At 40.0% G+C, this 25,188-nt stretch overlaps 1 protein-coding gene across 1 annotated transcript; it reads right to left on the reverse strand.

The window, feature by feature from the left end:
* Window positions 1–427: 427 nt before the first annotated feature.
* ddhd1b (DDHD domain containing 1b) lies at window positions 428–24,190 on the reverse strand. The gene is made up of 13 exons (XM_042503460.2): window positions 23,100–24,190; window positions 20,250–20,426; window positions 19,833–19,961; window positions 17,905–18,052; window positions 17,699–17,808; window positions 15,620–15,726; window positions 13,913–14,169; window positions 12,815–12,887; window positions 11,561–11,710; window positions 10,155–10,219; window positions 8,981–9,159; window positions 5,956–6,213; window positions 428–4,596 (listed from the first exon to the last, which is right to left on the reverse strand). Exons 1-13 carry the CDS (start codon window positions 23,824–23,826, stop codon window positions 4,412–4,414), a joined length of 2,565 nt encoding a protein of 854 aa, XP_042359394.2. The 5' UTR covers window positions 23,827–24,190; the 3' UTR covers window positions 428–4,411.
* Window positions 24,191–25,188: the final 998 nt, after the last annotated feature.

The following is a 25,188-nucleotide window of genomic DNA, read 5'->3' on the forward strand; positions in this document are numbered from 1 at the left end:
CTCATAAACATGTTTGTTCTGATTTTAGCCTGTATTTTCATATTTTCGCCTGAGCAGTTTCTTCACCCCAAAGGCTTAAAAGACAGGTGATCTGCATCTGACCACCAGCTCGAGCCCTTGCCCTACATCGTTGTATTTTCTGCTTTCCAAGCACATGTAATAACATCATTAAAATGTGCCATCTTCACATAATCAATAACTTACCACTCACAGCGCCAGGGATTATCTGAGCTGTCTGCTTAGACTACAGATTCATTTGCAGAATCTGAATCATATCTGATTTATTTCCACATATGAATGAGGCCTGAAACTGTCCTAAAAATATCCAATTCCATGAGCTTTTTTCCTGCTTACACATTTTATTATTTTTTACCTTGAAATAGGCTTAAATTAAAATTCTGCAGCATGGAGACCAAAGAAAACCCAATCCAGCTCTGTTGTTCTTTATTGTGATCCAGTTTACATCTTTCTCACGTAGAAATTGCTTTCTAAGAGCTTCTTGGCAGAAATGCTTCAAACCTTTGAAACCTGAGCAAACTGGCTTGATTTCTTTCAATGACATCAGACAAGGGCAAGGAACTGCATAAAAAATGACCCCAAAAAATTAGCAAAAACTAAAAAAAAATACAATAGTACTTTAAAATTTGAGGAAAAGAAACTAAGAGGTTACAAAAAAAGTCAGCAAACCAATTCGCTCAGATTTTTAAGGTTTAAATACTTTTGAAGGCATCTGAAGCGCAAGAAAAGTGACATCAATCTAATTTTGAAGGGTTAACCGGTAACAGGAATAAAAATAGCCATTTTACCTTTAAATGAACTGATGAAGTTCTACAACAGTCAAATCCAACTTTGTTGTCCATCATTATGATCCATTTTGATTTTTTTTTCTCACATAAGAACAGTTTTTTCAGAGCTTTTGGGGAGAAAGTACAGTGTAAGCTCAATCAGCTTTTATTCTGATGAAAGGATCAAAGTTTCTTGGATCTTAGAGCATCTGTAGGATTTTCAGTCATTTCTAGGATTTTAGGATGTGTGTAGGATTTCAGGACATTTTGAGGACTTTACAATCTTTTGTAGGATTTTACAGTGTTTTATAGGATTTTGGAATGTTTTATACAATTCTGGGACATTTCAAGGATTTTAGTTAGTTTCTGGAATTGTAGGACATTTATGGATTTTAGAATTTGTCTAGGATTTAAGGAAATTCAATGATTTTAGGACATTTCTAGGATTTTAGGACATTTCTGGAATTTTAGGATGTATCAAGGATTTTAGGACGTCTCTAGGATTTTCGAGGATGGTGCTAAAACATGAGGTCAGATTACTTTCCATAGTTTGAAAATGCATTTGGGTTTAGTGTGTAATGTGTTTTAGATATTAGACATACAGGTTGCAATGGATTGCACGTCATTTTTAATTCGATCGAACATATTTTACACAAGCACAAGGCTAGACCTGGATCAAGCACTGCAGCTTTTTTCTGTGGCTACAGCTTGAACAGCACATCTATAGTCCAGGACCAACAGAGCTTTGTGATAAGACAAGTCATGTTCAGTGGGACATCAGTGGGACAGCCAGGCTCAGCACAACACACAGCTGTAGTTGAGAAAAGACCAGGAAAAAGGACAGCATTGAGTGTAAACGCCTCACTGAGTGCGAGGTTGGGGCACAGCAAATATCCACTCCATCCATAGCAAAGTTCTGGAGATTAGAGTGTGTGAACTGGGAGGAGCAGATGTAAAATAAATCAATAAAAAAAAAACGGTGGGTGAATTATGTGTGTTTATCTCTGTATTGGGTCAATTTCCCTTCACATAATTAGAACAGTCATCAGGGGCCGGCATTGTTTTCCTGCAGTGTTGTTATTATTATTATAAATTCAACTTCCTTTGCATGAAAATAGATCAAAGTTTACACATAGGTCCAGTCCAATGGCAAAATTCAGCTGCAAACACAAGCCTATAGTCCTGATGTTGGCGTTAGAGCGACCAATTTCAAAAGTCTGAAAATTCAAACCACATCATTTTTACATGCTACAGCCTCGCAACTTCAATCACAATGTAAGCCCGATGCTGAAGAAACTTTTGCACACTTCATTGTGGTACAAATTATGAAGTCCATCACTCTGTTATCATCAAAAACTGTTAAACTTATCAAACCTATCTCCTCCCATATTTTATTCTCAAATGACACCAAACAGGGCAGGCTTTTCTACACAAACGTCCAACACACATTTTTGATTAATCAAAAATTTAGCTGACAGTGCACCAACATGTTTGACTGTAAACACTGCTGTAAACAAATACCTGCGCATTCTTGCTAAATTAATGTTCGAGGTTCATGGAAAAAAAGGCAAAATTTTGCTGTTATGGTAAGTGTGTAACAGCATTTTGAATTCTGCCCTCATGTAAAGTATTGCTGTTAATGGGAAAATGGCATCTTCAACATCAACAACAGATTTTCACTTTTGAGACAAATAAGTCTTTGTAAAAACAAATGATCACAACTCTATACTGTCGAGATAAAGTATTCAGATTCTCGAAACGTTTTCTTGATAAGTGAATTTTTGACGACAGTCGACAGACAGCTGATATCCTGCCTCCTGGTGGTCGGCTCAGTCATAGTGTGAAGCCGTCTCTGGGAATAGTGACTTGGTGTCTGAGGTTGCGAGTTCAAGCCTCATGTGATGCAGAATGCACAGTCTAATGCAGAGTGGTTATTTGTCTTCCAATTCATCTGCTGCTTGCTGCTAAAAACGCCCGGGCTCGACCCGTTGCTGCACAGCAGCTATAATTTTCGTTAACTCTACTGATGAAATGTTGTAATCATGGACTGCCAAATCGAAATTGTATTTGCCTTGTACGGGCACCTGTTTCATGATAAATTTTCATTTTAAATTTTATCTGAATTAAGAAATTAGAAAGTTTTTCATTTTATGTTCCATAACTTTGCTTTTGGTTTACATGCGCATCCGCATTGCCCGGTGCCATATTTGTGATCAACAGTACACTCACCCTGAGCGATATGATTGCAAATGCAGAGCATCTAAATGAGACAGAGCTCTATTCGCACGGGACGAGTATTACCTGCGGACCTCGTGTAGTTCAGAAATCGACCCCACATCTGTGTTGCGTCATGCGGTGCATTCGCACAAGAGAAGTCATGTCTGTATGTTACTCAAATTTACTGACAACTCAGAACGTTTCCATGCAGTTTAGTGGAGCCACAGAAGAAAACCGCAGTCACGTACATATAATCAAACAGCACTGAGCAAACTCATTGATGAGTTTGAAGCCACCTAAAAAAAATCAATACGCTATATTTAGAATATTTTCACTGCTTTACCTTGCTGTAATACATCCCTTACTGACAGGGATTTGAAGCCGTTCTGTCAAAAACTCATTTTACTCCACTGAACGGTGGAGCTGCTGGTTTACACAGGCCTAATTTGTAAGATAAAGAGGAGCAAATATTCAAATATAGTGTAAAGATAAATTGATACTGATATTTTAGTTGGCTAAAGTATGTTTTGCTGTGGCCCCGTCCACAGCAGGACAACGTTTAGCTTCTGTGCCGGTGTTGTGGGACTTTGCTTTATTGATCAGAGGAGGGAGGTGGCTGGGTTGTAACTTTTTTATTTAAAATAAAAATAATTTCTATCTTTTTAAGATGTATGGGTGGTGAGATGTAAGTCCCTCCTCAATGCCTTTGTTTTTTAAAATGCGTGACCCCTTTCGCAGCACCTCTTTCTCCACAAGAAATAACAAATACACTGAGCACTTAGTCCAGTTACTAAGGAGTGAACATGACGAAGGAAAAGAAAACAAAAAAAACAACCCAGAATCACCAGCAAATCACAGAGAGGCTGATTCGCACAGGACTAATATTATTTAATGACCTCTGTGTTTGCCCAAAAGTGGAAGATAATTTGTCCTGGAAGTTTAACTTTACAAATTATGGACATGGCTGTTTCACACGGGATTAAAATCACAGACATCCTCCACAATTATTAATAATTACTGTAGGTCCCCAAGTAATACTCGTCCTGTGTGAAAAGGACTTAGGATAATTCACCACTATGTAATAGTTATTGTTATTGTTTTCTGTTTCTGTTTGTTTATTCTGCCGATCTAGCTGCTTTGGGATGGAATTAAACTCTAGTTCAGGATTTCTCTGAAACTGTTGTTACAGCCGACAGCACAACGCATTCGGGGCATAATGTATGAACTTTATTTATTTTTTGTTTGGATTTCTGTTTTTGCCGTACCTCCGTGCTCTTCTTCTCACTTGTGGCTGTGGTTTGCAGCTGTGACCAGTCACAAATATGGCAGCGCTAAGGCACAGCAACGTCACATGGAAACCATGAATAGTACGTGATGTGGCCCGAGCTGTGATGGCTCCATGTGTCAGTTTATGATGTCTCTGGGTTGTCTTCTGTAGGTTCAAGAGGCTCCTGTGGTCTGTACATAAAGGTAAGGAGGAAAAGAGCCACGTCATAAGAGCACCAGTAGGCCGTGTGTGAAGTCACTGCTGACCAATAGCGGCTCTCCACCAAGCCCTCCCGCAGCTCAAAGTCGATGCGTCTCTCCAGTTGCACTGGAACAGAGGACATGACAGATTAGTACGCAGCTGCATGAAGTGTCTCAAGATGTTTTTTTCTCTCATAGTTCTCTAAGTCCTGCTGGACTTCAGTCATAATTTGTCCAGTTCTCACCGTCTGAAAATAATAATTGCAATTCCAACTATGCAAGTTATGTGCAGTCTACTGCTAATATACATGACGCATTAATATTCAGCATATATTTTCCAGGATTTAAGGACATTTCAATGATTTTAGGACAATTCAAGGTTTTTTTTTTTTAAACATTTCTGGGATTTCAGGACGTTTCTTGGATGTAAGGATGTTTCTGGGATGTTACAACATTTTAAGATTTCAGGATTTATCCTGAATTTTAGGATTTTTGGGACATTTGTAAGATTTTAGGACATCATTAGGATGTTAGGACATTTCTAAGATTGTAGGATTTTTTTTTTTGATTTTATGAAATTTTGGGGATTTTAGGACATTTCTAGGATTTTAGGACATTTCTAGGATTTTAGGACATTTCTAGGATGTTAGGATGTTTCTGGGATTTTAGGACATTTCTAGGATGTTAGGATGTTTCTGGGATTTTAGGAAATTTTGAGCATTTCAGGATTTATCCTGAATTTTAGCACATCTCCAGGATTTTTGGGACATTTGTAAGATTTTAGGACATCATTAGGATGTTAGGACATTTCTAAGATTGTAGGATTTTTTTTTTTTTTTGATTTTACGAAATTTGGGGGATTTTAGGACATTTTTAGGATTTTAGGACATTTCTAGGATTTTAGGACATTTCTAGGATGTTAGGATGTTTCTGGGATTTTAGGAAATTTTGAGCATTTCAGGATTTATCCTGAATTTTAGCACATCTCCAGGATTTTTGGGACATTTGTAAGATTTTAGGACATCATTAGGATGTTAGGACATTTCTAAGATTGTAGGATTTTTTTTTTTTGATTTTACGAAATTTGGGGGATTTTAGGACATTTTTAGGATTTTAGGACATTTCTAGGATTTTAGGACATTTCTAGGATGTTAGGATGTTTCTAAGATTTCAGTATATCTCTCGGATTTGAAGACACAGGAAATTCAACTTCAGTCAGACTAGCATGTTAACATGTATTTTTAAAGTCCAGTTTGAGTCCCGCTGACAAAATATTCAACTTTTTCTGACATCATGTAAACATACTGACTTGAGTTACAGCCTCATTCGGTGCTGAGGGGGACACTGGAATGGGACCACAGGGATTTTTAGAAAAACATAATTTGAGAACATAATAAAACAGGAAAACAGATTTTATGGCTATGTCTGATTTGACCATCCGATCTCAAGCTGCAGGGAAGTTTCCCACTAAAAGCACAGTACTTACACGAGGTGCTGTCCATGACAGCTGAGGTGGACTGAGACATGACAGGCTCCACCTCCTCCCTCTCCTCCTCTATTTCTTTGTCCTTGTCTTCGGCCTCTGCCGCCGTTGCTTCTTCCTCTCCTGATGCCACATTTTCAACTTCAGAGGCTCCGCCCTCGGAATCTAACGGCTCCTCCTCTACTCCTCCGACCTGGCCACTGGAACGGGAAAAGCGGGAAAACAGGATCCCTCCGATTCCCTTTCCGAGACTGGCAGCACCTGAGGGGTAGTAAGATTCATGCTCTTCATGATTCATTCATTTCAGATATTAATACACAGTAAAATGTCCAAAAACTTCAGCCAAACTTTCCTATAGAAGTCCAGTATTTATATTAAATTATGATTTGACCTTTCACTTTCAGGCCCAAGCATGGGGAGAAACATAATACAAGGAGAGAATTATGCAATTAAGTTACAGGTCACTATATTTTGTTAAGTTACAGAGAAAATCCCAAAGCTGTTGTGTTTTTATGCTACTAGCCAAGGCTTTTACACTGACATGAGAGGCACATAAGAAATGAATATCTAACGTCAGTGTGGTAAATTGCAAAATGATGCTGGTGACAGTTACTGCTGATGGAGTGGGAGGCTGTGTTGGCTCATTGATCCACCTCGACAGGGAATGACTAAAACGGCAAAACGGCAGACCGATAAACCTCACTTTAATTTACATTTCACTGGGACTGTATTTTGTGATTTCATGTGACAAATTGATCGGTTGAATGACTGATGATTGACTGGATCTTTAATAGTCAGCTCCTACACAGACAGTGCATGTAAATGTACTGCTTCTTTTGTTTTTCCCATTTTTCATCAACGAATTTTGATGCTTTTTGACTTCTGGGTCAAAGCTCAGCGCAGGGAGAAATCCTGGGCCAGTTTAGGTCCGGTTGAGTCATACACATGAAAGAGTAAATCCCAAACTGCATTATCTAGGTATGTTTGTCCAGCCTCGAGAAATTTAACTGAGTATGATTTACATAAGGCTAACATGAATTTTAACAGTCCAGCTTTAGTTGGACTAACCCAATAATTTGACTTCTCTAAAGCTTGTCACACACTGAAAGATTTTTAAAATCCTAACTGATTTAGAAAATGTCGAAGACCACACACGGTGATAAATAATGACAGATTTAGCAGTTCTGTTATTATAGTGTGTGCTGTGCAACGAGAAGACCATCGCAGCACCTTCCGTTCACCAAAAACCAGAGTCTCCACTCTCAAAACTCGAAATCTTGCAAGCCGGTACATCCATTACAGTAGCAATTTTTGTCCAACTCCTCTCTTTGTCGGTTGGATTGTTCTATGTTTCATATGTACAAACACTCGTGCCGACGCCACAAATCAACAAGTTGGTCCTCCATTTCTGAGGTCCATCTCACTTTATGCTCGGCGTTTATTACTATAATACATCTGTAATACAGCCATGGTTTCTCACTGTCGCCATGTCTCTCGTTTGTTGTGCTTCCGTCGTCAGTCATCTTGCTTCCTGATTGGCTATCGTTCTGTTCCGCGTGACCATCCACAGAGAGGGAGTGACAGGTGGCACCTTGTATGGTTGCCTCTGCGACCCACATGTATGCATGTGTGCAAGCCCATTTAACATTTAATGTCATAAAAAGGTTGGTCTACAGTGGCTCATTGGTCAGAACTGTGTTTTAATCCTGTTCCATTAAAAATGACAGGATTGTTAAAGACTGGTGTCCGGTCCAGAGCCTGCTCACAATTGCTCTCAGCAGAATATGTGGGTTGGGAAACGGACGACACCCGAATGACTTATTGACTCAGTCCTTTTATAACTTTGACACACTTAGAATTTTTTTCCATTTTCAGGTGATACATGGAGAAGGAGCTCAATAAAGAGGACATATGTAGTGGTAATAATAACAATATCTCCACCTTTACTGATAATATTTAACAACTGACATCAGTTTACAGCCCATAATGTGCCTTCAGTCTCCACTGTCCCTCTGATGCAGAGAGGAAGAGGAGCATCGTGCTGTCAGTCCAGGAGACAGGAGCTATTTGCTTCTATTGATTTGTTTGGACCGTGCTGACTGTCAGCTGCTTCCTTTGCTACAATATCCGCAGTGCAAGCAGCTCCTCTTTCTCTCTACTCAAACGAGGTAAACACTGAGTGTGACTGTTGTGACTCAACGGGCTGATTTTCAGTCGGGTTTCACAGCTGTCAGCTGTATCCAATGTTTTTGGTGTGAGCCGACTTTTTTCAACCTTTTTACAATGAATGAGTGGAGGACAGGGGACAGGTTAGAGAGTGACTGGTGAACATGCAAAAACAGGACCAGATGCTTCGGTTGATTGTTTTCTGTATGATGTTTACCTTTTTTTTTTTAAGCACGCAAATTGACCATTTAAAAACATAAGAATATGCAAGTCTAAGTTAAAAAATTCCTTATCATTATCATTGGGGAAATAATACTGAAGACTAATCCTGCCAATTCTAGCTGTCTGAATTTATCATTGACTGGATAAATAATATTGAAACAGCATGAACCTGGTTGGCTGATTTAATCCATGAGCTTACGTGATTCTCGGTCTTTCCACTTCACAGTAAACAAAGTGGCACCAGCCTGTTCTCATTTTAAACTTGTCAAATAGCGCTGACGCCAAAAGGCTCCTTTCGCAAGTGCTTGAACCGCTGCTGCATGGCGTCAGGTGACGACATATTTTATAATGTATGAAGGCGCAAAATGCAAAAGGAGCTTTTGGCATCACGAGCTCACGCCGAAAGCACTGTCAACTAAAGACTTCGGTTAAACTTTAAACGGGTTACAAAACTTTAAACGATTGAACTTTGGTTTAGCTTTTTGAAATCTTTTACAGTTTTTCTATTATTGCTGTCGTATAAGCCAAAATGTTAAACTGAACACACCACAAAGACTACAGCCAATGGACAACTAGCATGCATGTTCTTCATGAGAGGAAATAACTCTCTAGCAGCACCAGCAACCCTCCCTGTGCTCACCCATGATGCTCGCCTTGCCCAGGCTGGTGATGGACTCTCCGTAGTGCCGTCGGGCCTGGGGCGGGGAGGTGCAGGGGCTGGGGATGCTTTCTGAGTCTGACACAGATGCAGTCTCCTTCGGGGGGTTGAGCAGCGTGGGTCGAATCTGATCGTACGGTGTTGGGCTGGTGGTGTTGTACCTGCACATGGCATCAAGCTCAGGTCACTGAGGCATGTTATCCTCATTCTGTCTCCAGCTGATTTGATGAAGCTGAGCTCAATGTAGCACTCTGAGTTTACTGTGGCTTCAGTCATGGTTTAACCCTTTGGGACTGTTTGGCGCATTTTACACTTTTTATTCTTCATTATTTTATAATTGTGTGTCTGTGTTCACGCATATGACAGAAATTTTGGCCAGATTGTGTATTTTAGAGTAATCAGTGAATTTACAGCTCCTACAATAAGTCTAAAACAGACTGTGGAAACTAAATTGTTACATTCAGACTGTTAAAGTCAAAAAATGCTCTACTGAAACCCATTCAAACTGCCATTTTTGATCCCACAGCCATCAAAGCATAAAAAACATGCATTGTATTATTTCTGATTGTCATTCTGGACTTTTGCCTTGGAATTTGTAATTTTTACTATTTTCCTCCTGATGATGCCATTTTACCATATTTGGCATATGGAGAAAATACATGCTATTTCCACTAGGTGCACAATCAATGTTGCTGCTAATCATTGACATATCCCAGACTGTCGTCATAAAAAAAACAAAATAATAATCTGCTTGGCATGTAGTATATTGAAAATAATTAATTTTTTTGTGTTTTTTCGTAAAAAACGAACAAAAAAAAAAACCACACAGTGGCATCATGACAAAAACCTGGCATTCTAAAGGTTAAAATTCTGAAAATTAATGAATATTTGATATTTATGCTGAGGACTGATGTTGGTTAAAAGGTTAACTCAATAAAGGTAGATAATAATATGAATGTATAATATTTTTTTAAAGCTTGATTTTGAAAAGCACATTTTGTGCACAGAGCGAAACAAGTGTGGACCCTAAGGGTTAACAAATAACTGATTTACAAAAACAAAGAGGCAGAAACTGTTGATGATGTGAAAAAATAGATCACAGCAGCCACTGCTTTGCAAAATTCACAGAATTTCTTAATGACCAGCAACGACCTACCAGTGGATCTGAACAGGTGCAATGTTACTGTAGTGCTTTAGGATTAGAGGCTCCAGTCTGTACGCCTGAAACAAACAGAAATGCAAGAGCAGATGAAGTTTTGTCACGATATTCATTCTTACTATTCTTATTTCAACACTTTTTTAAAAAATTGAATTTGCCAGCTTATTATCTAGTTTTCAAATGTTTAATTTTTTAATCTACAACCCCAATTCCCAAAAAGTTGAGAAATAGTGTAAAAAATAAATTAGGACAGAATGCAATGATTTGATTTTTATTTTTTTTTACCTTTGTTGAACTTATTACTGCACAGAGACAATATATTTAATGTTCAAACGGATAAACTTGTTTTTGTAAATATACACTCATTCTGAATTTGATGCCTGATTGTTTTTTGTTTGATTCCAAACAAACTGAGTCAGGGGCATTTTTTCACTGTGAGACATCACCTTTTCTTTTACCAACACTCAGTTACTCAGTTGTTGTATTTTGCGCTTTATAACATGCCACATATTTCATGAGTCAGGTCTGGACTGCAGGCAGGTCAGTCTAGTCGCTGCACTTTTTTACTTTACAGGAAAACACACGTGCAGAATGTGTCTCATTATCTTGCTGGAATAAGGCGGACGTCCCTGAAAAAGACCTCATCAGGATGGCAGCATATGTTGCTCTAAAACCTGTGTGTACCTTTCAGCATCCATGGTACCTTCACTGATGTGAAGTTACCCATGATGCCTTGCATTTGTAGATGCAGAGATGAACTGTGTTTACTGGCAATGTTTTTCCAAAGTGTTCCTGAGCCCATGTGGTGATATCCTTAGTACAGTCATGACGGTTTTTAATGTAGCTAGGTCAAAAGTCACCGGCATTCATTGTTGCTTTTCAGCCTCGCCCCTTATCTGCACGGATTTATCCAGATTTTATAAATCTTTTGACGGTATTACAGATTAGTATATGCTGCAATTTCTAAATTATTTGCAACTGAACGCTGTTCTTAAACTGTTGGGCTGTTTTTCAATGCAGTTTTTCAGAACCATCCTTGCTTGTGAACGACTGAGCCTTTCGAGAACGCCACTTTATAGCTAATCACGACACTTCAGTTTCTCACCAGTTAACATGTTTACCTGCGAAATGTCCCAAACTCTTTTTTTTCTTTGTTGCCCCTGTCCAAACTTTTATGGAACATGTTGCAGAAAATCAAATTCAAGTGAGACTGTATTTTTAAAAAAACAACAATAAAGTGTATCAGTTTCAATATTAAACACACAACACAACACCACAAACTTCTGAAATTCTGTTTCTGTTATCCGTGACTCATCCCTAAACATCTGGCAGCAGGCTGATCTAAAAGAGTGAGTGATGATTGTGATCTGAGCGGGACAGTGATGCATTCAGTTTTGGCTCACCACAGGGTCTGTGGGGTGGAATATGTTGAAGAGGCGTTTGCAGATAGATGTGGGGAGGATGTGGTCCTGCACAGTGTTGTTTCCAGGGCGGGTCCCTCGCAGCGCCAAGAAGACTGCGAGAGGAGAGCCCATGCAGAAGAAATTTTCTACCTGCAACACAGAAAACAAGATAAATTCACTGTCAGAATAAGAGATTCTCCCCCGAAAGGCTATCAGCCTCTATCTGCTCCTACAGAGCTGCTCATTGCTCAGTGACATCGGATTGTGGTTGAACCAAACCACTGAAAGTGAACATGCACATGAACCAAACCGTACTTTAATGATTAGGATTAGGAAACCCAAGGGGAGTGCATCTGAGTTTGAGCCGGTTTGTCATTAAGCCTGAGGGGTTTATGTTTTCCTCCTGAAAATTTGTGCAAATTCATGTGAGATGGAGCATCAGAGGCCTCCAGGATGTCAAACTAACTCAGCAGCAAAAACTGTTTAAAGAGATAAAAATAGAGGCTAAAACCTAATGAATCAACCAACCAACCATTTTTTTTTACATAAAATTACATACAAGGCACAACTTATGCTCTGTAATTTAGTTGTCTGTTTTTTTGTGTGTGTCTGTGTGTGTTGCTGTTTCCGGGTGGTCCTGGTAATCTATGTTTTCTGGTTGTTGAATAATTTTATTGTCCATACTTCCAAACCTTGATGGCAACATGATCGCTCCTCCTGCAACTCAGGCAGCGTCACACTGCAGCCAGCTCTGATCGCTGTATTAGTCATTCGTAATCGGCAGCAGGAACAGGACAGCACCTCACATTTCATCATCTCCTTATTCAGTGTAAAGCGCACGCTTTCTCTCAGGCTCTTGCCAGAGTCCTCTGTTCTACTACTGAAATACTGAAAGAGGGTTTGTAGTTTGAATCAGAGGGTTTGTTGTTTGAATCAGAAGGTTTGTAGTTTGAATCAGAGTCTGTAGTTTGAATCAGAGTCTGTAGTTTGAATCAGATGGTTTGTAGTTTGAATCAGAGTCTGTAGTTTGAATCAGAAGGTTTGTAGTTTGAATCAGAGAGTCTGTAGTTTGAATCAGAGAGTCTGTAGTTTGAATCAGAGAGTCTGTAGTTTGAATCAGAGAGTCTGTAGTTTGAATCAGAGAGTCTGTAGTTTGAATCAGAGAGTCTGTAGTTTGAATCAGAGAGTCTGTAGTTTGAATCAGAAGGTTTGTAGTTTGAATCAGAGAGTCTGTAGAACACTTGCCAACTTTACCTTGAATTTCAAGGCTGGCATGGCACACGATGAGGTCTGCAGACCATGGAACTGATCCTCCAAGCCTCTTAGCCTAGGATGATGGATATGATACACAGATTACAATCACTCCAACGCAAGCAATTTGAGGCACTCTGACACAGAAAGGGATCTATTTTCTTAAAACTTCATGCAGGGCAAACACACATGTAAACAAATGTCAGACTTCAACAGATTAAATGTTGCTTTACTATCCAGAAGTTAGTAAAGCAACATTTATTTGGTTGGAGGTCCTCCTCCCCTGCAACAAACTACTGCTATTTTGGTGACCATGGGTGGGTGCAAACTAAAAGAGAGGCTTAGTCGGGGGAATATCAGCAGGTGAAGTCAGAGCCAACACCAGAAATGACCAATCGCTCATCTCATCCTCTTTCAGTGGACTGGTGGAATGAATGGAGGGGAAAGCTTTCTGACAGATGAAGTATAAAAAGTTCACTTTAAGAACCTTGAAGGCTCAAACTACAAACACACACCCAAAATTATTAATAAACATCACCCCTGGTTTCTGCAAAAACCCAGTGACATTCACTGACATGTGAATGACATCATTAGCAGACTAGACAATTATATATTCGTTCATTCTTTTTTTTAATCTATTGGTTGTTCTTTGACAGAGTAGCTCATGCAACAACAAGGCATTCTGATACCGGTGACAGTTTTTATTCAATGTTTAAAGTTTACTTCCTCGTCTGTATCGGTCTGGATGGCTGGCGAACAATGGCACAACAATTGCAAAAATGTTTCTGATGACCTTCGCTGTAAAGGGATCTATAGAGAGGAGTGTTGGCATTGGCAGGAAGGGCAAGACACAATTCATCAAACTTCTCTTCAACACAGGCCTTTAATTTCTCTTTTATCTCGCATTGCAAAAATGTTACCAATGACATGACATATAAAAAGTTATATTCTGACAGTTTGATTAGAACTGGATTCAGATAGTGTTTGTGCTCGTAAATAAGTGGACAAAGATTGGCTGAATCACTGAAATCTCTGTACCTTTAGGTCAGTTTTAAGCCAAAACAGATGTTGAACTGACCAGGAAAGAAAGCGGAGCAGTACCTGAGCCGCATGAGTCTCAACTGCTCCTGAAGATGGCGCTCCTCCTCACTTGCCCAGCCAGCCTTTGTCTCCTCCGGGTCTGGCGCTTCTTGATGATGAAAACGCACGGGGTCCCAGCCTGTCATGATGTCGAAGGTGATGACGCAGCCAAGCGAATGCGACACTATGGACACCTTCCCGTTTTTCTCAAAGTCTGGATTTCGCGTGCAGAAGAGCGAGTAGAGACGATTCAGCTCCAGAGTCAGACCCTTGGTAATCTATGGACAAACACAAACACACGTGCACAGTTTTGAGGTATTTGTCTCTTATATTTTTTTAATTGTGTCAAAAACATTTCAGTAACATTGGTTAGGTTTGATCATTTTCTCTGTTTCTGGCTAAAACTGGTTGGTTTTAATGGACAGAAGACAAACTGGTTTGAGGTCAGTGGTTTACAGTTAGTTAAAACATTTGTCCATGCGTTTCCTTAATCAGCCTCTGTTTCCATGGTAACAGACTCTTTCTGCCTGTATAAACTGTCCATCTGCCAAAGTGTTTACATCTCTGACTAACACCAAGCTGCTCTCTGATTGGCTAAAAGTCTAGCTTGGCGGGAAATCAGGGACATATAGCCCATTTTCATTCCGAACTCTAAAATAGTGCCACTTTGACGGTGCTTTAGGTATAAGATCACAGTGCCAAAAGCCACTTTATGCATGTGCATGAAACGACACTGGAAGGCTTCAGAAAGCAGCCGGTCAGACCAGTTGCAGTGTTGTTATACAACACCAAACAGCAGGACAGCACCTGCTGCGGCAGAATGATACACACACCGGCCGCAACACAATCGAGAGCGTCAGACGGAGCCTGTCACGCCTGAAACCAGCAGGACAGCTCCAGGTTGAACCACTGCAAGTAACAACATAATCTATGGAGCCCAGGGATGCCAACAGGGTGAGTGGGAGGCGTGGTGGATTAGTCTAACAAACCTTGGACTTTCATGCAGGAGTGTGGTGTTCACTTCCAATCCACATTCCAAAATGTGACCTTTTTTTTTCTACACCTTACCATGTGCCTCCTTCCCCTGATCCTAACCACCCGTGCCTGCACGTGCGTTTCCTGATGTCCTGGCATTGGTTGCCATGTGTTTTTGTTGCCTTAACATAACCAAATGCAGCGTCATCCCTCTACATGCATCTGTTTACGGTAGCGGCATCGTGGATCCTAAATAGCAGACGCAGAAAGATACCGAGAGCGTTATATGTAGATGTGTGCGGCAAAGCAGCAACATATGACGACTTGGGATGAGAACGTGTTGTGACATCTGCCTGAACACGGAAAAAAAAAAGATGAGAGATAAAACTAAACAAGGCTAACAGGAAATACAATTCTTCCAAAAGAAAAGATGAAACAACTAAAAGATTCAGCTGAGAGATGAAGAAAAGCAAAAGAAAAAGAAGAAGAAGAAACTGGGATACGAGAATAGAACATGTTTGAGCCATCAGAGTCTTGATACACCATCTACTCTGTGACAGTCAGATAATAATTTAGTGCTTTACAGCCTTTTTGGATAAAAACATCTGAGCTCGGGTTAAGTTCTGCCTGAGGGGCATTGATTCAGGCTCATGGGACCAACGCTCCCAGACTGTCAGCAACAAAGTGCTGCAGCACAGCTGTGAGCAGACAGAACGAGGCTAAACTCCAAGCAGTGGTGTGCTTTATTCTCACCTCGTCTCTGTACAGAGGGCTGGTATAGTACATGATGTCCATGGCACTGCTGTTCAGCATGTCTCTGAGTCCTCGCACTTTGTCTGGGGTGATGGAGTCCACCGTGTCTGCAGAGAGAGCATAAATATTTGACGCTCCCAGAGAAAAATCGCTCATTTTTAACACTAGACAGGTTTCTCCATTAACCCTCAAATTGCGCAAAATGAAATTGCAAATACAAAATATTTTTTTTACTTTTTTTGCTTTTACAGCTCATATGATGTGTACCACCAGGGGGTGGTAATGCGACTTTATGGATGCCAGCCGCCACTAAACGCAAGGAAGAAGAGAAAGTACAACAAAGCGACATGACAATCTACAAAACATGACTCGGTATGTGTGGACGGAGAGGGAGACCGAGATCATCTTAACTCTGATACCAGACCGAAAAATTACGTTGATATTAGATTGGCTTTATTGAGTGGCAGAAATAAACCTGGCGATGTTTTGAACATCCACAGCCATGGTTGCTGGTGTGTTATTGCCAGAGGAAAGTCATGTTAAATTGCTAGAGAAGTTGTCTCACTCAGTGGAAACGCAGTCGCAATTTTGGTTTATCGAAATTTCGAGGATATCGCTTAAGTTTTGCGCAAATCTGTGATGGAAACCCAGCTGCTGTTTCATATTTTAGTGAAAGAAGAGTGATTGTAAAGCACAATAAATCCATATTTATACACATCATTTAGTAACCGGAGGTATCAGGACCCAGCTGCCGCACACAGGAAAGCAACAACAGTTGTTAATGCAGTTTATACTGATGTGTATCAGCAGGTCTAAGTCTCTCGTCCTCAGCCGCCGGCTGCTTTAGCAGATCGAACCCGTCCTAGAGCGTGTCCAGCTGTATCCATGTCTCTTAATACCTCCATGGCTAACGTAAGGAGGTCTGTCCCAACAAGCAGTATGAGTCCATACCTGCGTTCCTTCTTATTTATTGCCAACAAACGAACAGGTTTAATTTGCATGATGCTCAGATACTTCAGCAAAACTGGACCAAAAAGTCCAACAGAAAGTAAAGGCTCACGCCGACTCTGTTACAAACAAAACGGGTGATTTTAATTATGTATCATCAGTATGTTTGCATGATGTCATGATGTTTTATATTTATTTTGAATAAAAAAGTCACACTCCAGCCATCCCCCCTCCTCTGATAAATGAAGATCTGTGATAACGTGGGTTTTAATTAACCCTCTAATTGTGCAAGTTGAACTTACGAATATAAAATACGCCCTGATCGAAACATGTCAATTTTGAAAAAACTCCCATTTATCGCAAAAAAGTGTTCTTCAACTGTCTTCATAATCAGGGGCGCCCGTCATCCTCGTGGAGTGCGATGTTGCCTTTTAAATTTTAGTGACTGGTTCTGATGTGTCACAGAAAGAAGAAAACACAAGAAAACTTTGGACCAGCACCATTTAAAAAAAAAAACAAAAAAAACCATTTATAGTACAACATTGGCTCTGAAATGCGTATCATGATGTGCATCCGTTGTTATTGATTTTTTTTATTATAATAATAATAATAATAAATAAATAGTAGATAATAGATTTTTTTTCAAACAATAAAAAATAAAATTCTTATCATTATGGGAAAAAAACGCCTAAAAATATTGTGACCGTTTTTTTTAGAAAATCAGCTGTGAAATCAGGCATTTTAAGCTGCAACAATTAAAGAAAGCGCCTGCAAAATCCTGCGGTGATTGATAGATAAATGTGTTTGTTTTCTACTGTTGTTTTGATGTGATTTTCTACTGCAGACTATGATGTCCAAAGTAAATATCCCACTGGGACATTAAAGTCTGTCCCTGTGTTTTGTTTTTTTTTTCCATCAGTTCCAGTGTGTGCTGATGTGCCACACTGACATGGTCACCATCTCAGACAAATGCCCATGGTCTTTGTGCATTCGTCTGCCTTGACTGAATACCAATACCATTAATCCCAGTTCTGACACTCTTAAGGCATGATAGATCCTGCACGACACCACTACACTTCCCCTGTGTACAGACAGCTTTATTACACGTGTGTGACCTGAGGGCTACCGTACCTCCATCCAGAGCCAGTTTTGACCTCCACTCCACAGGAAGGAACTCGACGTGCTCTGTGGTGCGATCAGAGAAGTGCTTCTCCTCCATCTTTCTGGCGGCGTCTCTCATCCTGCACACCAGCCCACACAAAACAATTACTTTAACAACGATTCTAATTCCTTTTCAATTCTCTGCGTCCCCCACTGGAGCCCGCTCAGTGTCTCACATGCTGGTGTTCCTGATGATGCGGCCCTGGTCCATTTTCTGGCCGATGCCGTGCACCACGAAGACAATGTGTGTGGTCTCAGGTGGGGTGTCCTCAGGTGCTGCCTCCTCCACGTATCCACGATGGAGACGCGTCCCGCTGCTGGAGGCTGAGGACATGAGAGGGAACCTCACTGCCTTAGCTGATGTGTTGTGACACTACCAGCAGTGTTCAAAACACAACAAGGCAACTTTCTGACGCCCCTCCACATCACCAAGCAAACCACAGATCATGTTCATATATGAGTCTGATCATACTGAATACTGTATTTGTGTCACAATACACGCAACAACACTTTCAATTTCTGTGGATGGTATTTGTGGATAGAATTGATCAGTGATACTGAACTTACAGCCAAATCTGGCCCCCAGTAGGGTGCAAGGTGGCCCCCCAACCAATTTCTAATTCACAATAAAAATAAAGTGATTCACATTGGGAATTGTTTTTGTACTTTTAGTACACATAAGGTGCCAGAGTGCATAAAACAGCACCAACATTTTAAAATTCTAGCCATGTCCTAAAATAGAACTTGTTTAAGTGCCAGTGGAGGATCCCCCACACCACCTGAAAGCAGTCCGAGGTTCCCTAATGTTCTAAAATCCTTCCTAAAATCCTAGAAACACCCTAAAATTGTAGAAATGTCCTAAAGTCTTAGAAATGTTATAAAATACTAGAAACATCTTAACGTCCTACAAATGTCTTAAAATTCTCGAAAAGTCATATAATCCTAGAAATGTCCTGAAATCCTGGAAACTTCCTAAAATCCTAGAAATGTCCTAAAATCTGAGGAATTGTCCTAAAATCCTAGAAACACCCTAAAATTGTAGAAATGTCCTAAAGTCTTAGAAATGTTATAAAATACTAGAAACATCTTAACATCCTACAAATGTCTTAAAATTCTCGAAAAGTCATATAATCCTAGAAATGTCCTGAAATCCTGGAAACTTCCTAAAATCCTAGAAATGTCCTAAAATCCTAGAAGCACCCTAAAATTGTAGAAATGTCCTAAAATCGTTGAGTCTAGAAATACCCAAAAATCCTAAAAATTTATTAAAATCCTTGGAGTGTCCTAAAAACCGAGTAATGTCCTGAAATCCTAAAAACACCCTAAAATTGTAGAAATGTCCTAAAGTCTTAGAAATGTTATAAAATACTAGAAACATCTTAACATCCTAGAAATGTCTTAAAATTCTCGAAAAGTCATATAATCCTAGAAATGTCCTGAAATCCTGGAAACTTCCTAAAATCCTAGAAATGTCCTAAAATCTGAGGAATTGTCCTAAAATCCTAGAAACACCCTAAAATTGTAGAAATGTCCTAAAATCGTTGAGTCTAGAAATACCCAAAAATCCTAAAAATGTATTAAAATCCTTGGAGTGTCCTAAAAACCGAGTAATGTCCTGAAATCCTAAAAACACCCTAAAATTGTAGAAATGTCCTAAAGTCTTAGAAATGTTATAAAATACTAGAAACATCTTAACATCCTAGAAATGTCTTAAAATTCTAGAAAAGTCATATAATCCTAGAAATATCCTGGGAACTTCCTAAAATCCTAGAAATGTTCTAAAATCTGAGGAATTGTCCTAAAATCCTAGAAACACCCTAAAATTGTAGAAATGTCCTAAAATCGTTGAGTCTAGAAATACCCAAAAATCCTAAAAATGTATTAAAATCCTTGGAGTGTCCTAAAAACCAAGTAATGTCCTGAAATCCTAAAAACACCCTGAAATTGCAGAAGTATCCTAAAATCGTAGAAATGTCCTAAAACTTAAGAAACATGTATGGGGTTGCTGCGACTGGCCCCTGGCCTCCTGTCATTGTGAAAAAGTGGCCCCTGAGCAAAGCGAGTTGAGTATCCCTGGTAAAGATTGTGAAATTTTTCAATTTACCTTTGGAGAAGCCCAGTTTTTGAGTGACGGTGCGTGCAATCTTGGAGGTGGTGGCGTCGCTGTACAGGTACACCTCGTCCACACTGTGCCAGTCCACATGACTCCTGCTCAGCTTCAGACTGTGGATGGCTGAGAGACAGTCTCACAGTGATTAACAGCAAGTGACACACTTCATCCAGAATAATTACTGTAACATTCCCCGTGAGGATGTGTAGAATATCTCTGTATGTGTGTGACACTTAAGTGCACTGAAGCCCATTTATAGGCATGACAGAGACTGCACGCAGCACGCAGCTACTCCTTTACAGCACCAGAAGCCTGAACACCTATCTTGTAAGTCTGTCTCACACACACACACACACACACACACATCTTTCTAGGTCTACTTTTATCAACACTTTGTCTAACATTGCTTACCGTCCTTACTGTCCACTGTGGTGGTCACCACCTCCATCTCATATGTGTCCCTCATCTGTTGCCCCCGGAAATGGGCAAGGTGGTCCGTCTCGATGAGGTCGCTCTCATCCTCCTCCAGGGGAAGCCATGTTCCATCGATGAACCACTGACCCCTCATCACAGGAATACGGTCTTGCTCTGAGGGACCCCACATGATGTTTACCACACTTTATAATAACTTGTTTTCTCAGTGCTTGCTTTATTTACTTCCCTGTTGTAAACAAAGTACGGGAAACACATGCATTGAAATAATAGAGGGAGTCAAGATCAAGAAGTCAAGTGAATGAGACCAAGATACGGAGTAATACCAGATGAAACTGATCAGCTATCTAGACTTCAAACATGTCTTAAGGATGTAAAAGCCTGGATGAGCCGTAATTTCCTGTTGTTGAATTCAGACAAAACTGAAGTTATTGTTCTTGGCCCTAAACACCTCAGAAAATCCCTTTTTAACGATGTAATTTCTCTAGATGGCATTACCTTGGCCTCTAGCACAACTGTAAGGAACCTCTGAGTTTTATTTGACCAGGATTTATCCTTTGCCTCCCATATAAAACAAACTTCAAGGACGGCTTTCTTTCACTTGCGTAACATCGCAAAAATTAGACATATCCTGTCCCAGACAGATGCTGAAAAATCAGTACATGCATTTGTCGCCTCTATGCTGGATTACTGTAATTCCCTTTTTTTCGGTTGCCCCAACAAATGACTTAGGTCTCTTCAACTGGTGCAGAACGCTGCTGCTCGTGTTCTAACGGGAACCAAGAAAAGGAACCATATTTCTCCTGTTTTAGCTTCTCTGCACTGGCTCCCTGTGAAATCCAGGATCGAATTTAAAATCCTCCTCCTTACTTACAAAGCTCTAAATGGTCAGGCCAACCTTCAAGATCGCTGAGCTCTGAAAATGCAGGATTACTTTTGGTTCCCAAGGTTTCCAAATGCAGGTTAGGAACCAGAGCCTTCAGCTACCATGCTCCTCTCCTATGGAACCATCTTCCAGTTTCGGTCAGGGAGGCAGACACCGTTTCCACTTTTAAGGGTAGACTTAAGACCTTCCTCTTTGATAAAGTTTATAATTAGGGCTGGCTCAGGCTGCCTGGACCAGCCCATAGTTAGGCTGACATAGGTTTAACCTGCCGGGGGACTTGCATTTGATAATTTTTACACCTGTCGTTATTGTAATATGACATGCGTCTGTTTCCACTATTGCTGTGCCTCTATCCTTTTTTTTTCCCGTTACAGGGGTTCTTTTTTGGGAGTTTTTCCTTGGGGGATGTGAGGGTCTAAGGGCAGAGGGATGTCGTACACTGTAAACCCATCAGAGGCAAACCATGTTTTGTGATAATGGGCTCTATAAATAAAACTGACTTGACTAATACACTCATATAACAAGTGAAAATCAGTTAGTGTAGCGAAGTACAGTTTGTATGATGTGGTATGTATAGCGCAGTATAGTATGTTATAGTGCCATGTAGTGTAGTAAGGTATAGTATATACCTTAGTATAGTAGTATAGAATAGTATAGTGTTATGTAGAATAGAATAGTATAGCATAGCTTAGCATAGTATAGTTTGTATAGTGTAGTATATACAGTGTAGTATGTATAGTATAGCATAGTATAGTATAGTTTGTAAATTGTAGTACCTACAGTGTAGTATGGCGCAGTAAAGTATAGCTTGGAGAGTGAAATACATATATATAGTGCAGTATAGTACAGTGTAGTACGTATAGTATAGTATAGTATAGTATGCACAGTGAATCATATACAGTATGTATACTAGTGTACGCTTATACTGTAGTGTGCCTTTTATTGTGACCATCCAACATGCTCTCATCCCAAGTTGACTCTGTCACACACACACACACACACACGCACAAACATACGTAAATCATTTTTTAATTGCGATTAATTGCAGAATTGCTGCAGTTAATCGTGATCAATAACTTTTTTTTTTCATCTCATGTTTTCATTTCCATTATAATTATTTAGCATTTCAAAACAGTTCTATATATATAATATAATATATATATATTGACGTAGTGAAGTTATTCAAATGACAGCTAAGAACTGCATGGGACTAGCATAAAGTGGTCTGTCAAGGGATATGTACACACACACACACACACACACACACACACATAAATATGATTTGCACTCAAACCTGTATAAATGTGAATTTCAATGTAAATATCAATATATATCTTGCACTCCAACCATTCTTGTATATACTTTAATTCCATGGTTCTGTTTCTTGCACTGTTACACTGTTACTTGTGTTACTTGTTTTGTTTTGCACTGCTAGACTCGTCCTTTTTATATTTTATATTTGTATCTTCTATTTTATCTGGTTTTTTTTGTTTGTTTTTTTCTATATTTATGTTGCACCAACCCACCAGAACAAATCCCTCATATTGTGTTAACTATACCTGGCAATAAATCTTTTTCTGATTCTGATTGTGGCAACTGCAATAATAGTAGCAGTGATGGTAGTAGTAGTAGTAGTAGTAGCAGTAGTAGTAAGTACTACTAGTATTAATAGTAATAGTAATAGTGATGGTAGAAGTAGTAATAGTAGGCAGATGGTGGCAGCAGAGGAAGTAGTGGTAAGGGACCTGTCCCTTCTTCCTAAACAGATGTGTTACAGTAACAGTAGTAACTTAAGGCTGGTGGTGCTACAAGTAATATCAGTAAATATGCGGTAATAGACGCCTGCATTATCACAGCGTTATCATTATCAGCGTTATCATTATCACAGCGTTATCATTATCACAGCGTTATCATTACAGTGATGCATTGACTGGCATGCTCACGGTTCCAGTAGACAGGGTAGCATTCCTTCTCCCTGATGTCCACTTCATAGAGTCCTCCTCTGACACACACTGCCTCCACGCTGCTGTCCTCTGGCTCCCTCATCTCCTCTGACACCGACAGCCGCTGCCCTCCGCCACGCTGCGCCACCGACTCCACCCGGGCATCTCCCGCCCCGCTCTCCGGCTGCATCTCCCCGGACCGGGACGCCTCCTTCCACTCGGCGTCGGCGGGATCCACGGGGCGTTTGACTTTCTCGGGGTTCTGCTCACTGAATCTCCGATAAATTACCTCGATTTTTAAAGAGTCGTGTCCGACGAATGGCTTCCACGTCCGCTTGTCCTCTTTGTAAAACCAGCGGACCTCCTCCGGTCCCAGCTCCGTGACGATCTCCCCGCGGTGCCTGGAGCTGTTGGACCGGATCCGTTTCTTGGTGGTCACATTCCCGTCACTTTCGGTGTAGTTTGGGTCGATGCCCAGATACGATGTGGCCGCATATTCGTCCTCGGCCAGGCCCAGCATCATGCCGTCCTGGGACAACAGCGGTAGGTGTCTGTCCAAACCGGGTTGCTCTGGGTCCCTGTCCCCAGTTGACACCCCGTCTCCCATCGGGTTGTCGTCGTAGCCGGACACGAATACATCATTAGCCATGTCCCATTCACTGCTGCTGACCGAGTTATTCTCCGAGCTCTGCTGGCGGATGGTCGGCTTCTCCTTCATCATGCTCATGGTCTGCCCAAAAACGACACCCAGGACATGGAAACAGCGTTATAAAAAACACAATGGTGTCCCAGCCGTCAGACTACTACACCGGATTAACGGTCTCTTTCTCCCCAGCTGCTAACATCTGTATGCGAACCGGTCTGACCCTGCAAAATGTCTAAACATGACAGCTACACATGTCACAATCATGACCCGCACAGGTCAAACATGTCCTCCTGTCCTCCGGCCTGTGCACACGACCCGCTCAGATTAGGCCTGCCTGTTTTTTTGGGGGGTTTTTTTGTGATAACTGCAGAAATATTCAATGAACGGCACGAGCTACGATGGTAATCTCAGCTGCTCCGTGACGTCAAGTTCATGACAACAAACACAACTTCCTGTTGGAACATTCAAAATAAACTCCGCGAACAAGAGTCGGTGACTTTCAAAATAAAAGCGGATATACATACTACTATTACTACCAAAACTACTACTACTACTGCTGCTGCTACTATAGCCACAACTACTTCTCCTACTAATACTACCTCTGCTACTACCACTTCTACTGATCCTATTGCTATTACTATTACAACTACCTATGACAATATATATGTTACATAGAATATGAGAAAACATCAACCTGGAAACGCAACTGTGTTTATTTTCCTAAAATTGAGCTATTTATGTCCATAAAAAGGCAAACTTATCTCTGTCAAGTTTTATGTACTTTTTGTTTGATTTTATCTCACCTATAACATAATATGATCCTAATTATACATACACAATAAAAACAAGCAATGGAATTAAACAGTTAATTTTTCTTATTTTCTATTTTCTGTTTTTTTGAGCAGCAGATATGCAATGTTGATTGCTGGGTAATATGTATGTTGACGTCCCAATGCACCTTAGGCCACTGGAAGGAGTACCCACTGAACACGTGTTTGAAGATTGTTTACATGCCACCTCTTTTTGGTTTAATTTTAAAAAATTACTTTTCGAAGAATTTTTCAAAAGACAAAATTAGATATATTCCTCATTTAAAATAATCAGCTAATTAAAAAATATGTTATTTGTTTGATTGTTATTTTAGAAAAATCCATACATAAAATGATTTGGATCGAAAAAGCACACACCTTTAATATTTTTAGTGATACTGATTCTGAAATATACTTGACATCTATTGAAAATTTGATACTCATTACTATGTTTCTTTCTTTCCTCTATATTTGATCTATTATGCAATTGAATCTTTTTTTTTTTATTATGAAATATTGTTGTGAAAATATTGAATGTGTATGTGATGGATGTCTAAATAAATACTAACAGATATTACACAAATCAAGTAGTTTTTTTTTTGTTTTTTTTTTTACCATGGGTTACTTTGTCATA

The sequence above is a fragment of the Plectropomus leopardus genome, chromosome 16 (assembly GCF_026936395.1).
Source record: "Plectropomus leopardus strain MGB_pleo_1.0 chromosome 16, ASM2693639v1, whole genome shotgun sequence".
Classification (NCBI taxonomy): Eukaryota; Metazoa; Chordata; class Actinopteri; order Perciformes; family Serranidae; genus Plectropomus; species Plectropomus leopardus.

What these genes read in the sequence shown, in the direction of transcription:
- ddhd1b (XM_042503460.2), bottom strand. Translation starts at nt 23,826, where the DNA reads ATGAGCATGATGAAGGAGAAGCCGACCATCCGCCAGCAGAGCTCGGAG. An exon ending in GCCCTCTGTACAGAGACGAG is followed by an intron (nt 14,170 to 15,619) that starts GTGAGAATAAAG and finishes GTTTGTCCATAG; the next exon opens with ATTACCAAGGGTCTGACTCT. An exon ending in GGGCAAGGCGAGCATCATGG is followed by an intron (nt 6,214 to 8,980) that starts GTGAGCACAGGG and finishes ACTACCCCTCAG; the next exon opens with GTGCTGCCAGTCTCGGAAAG.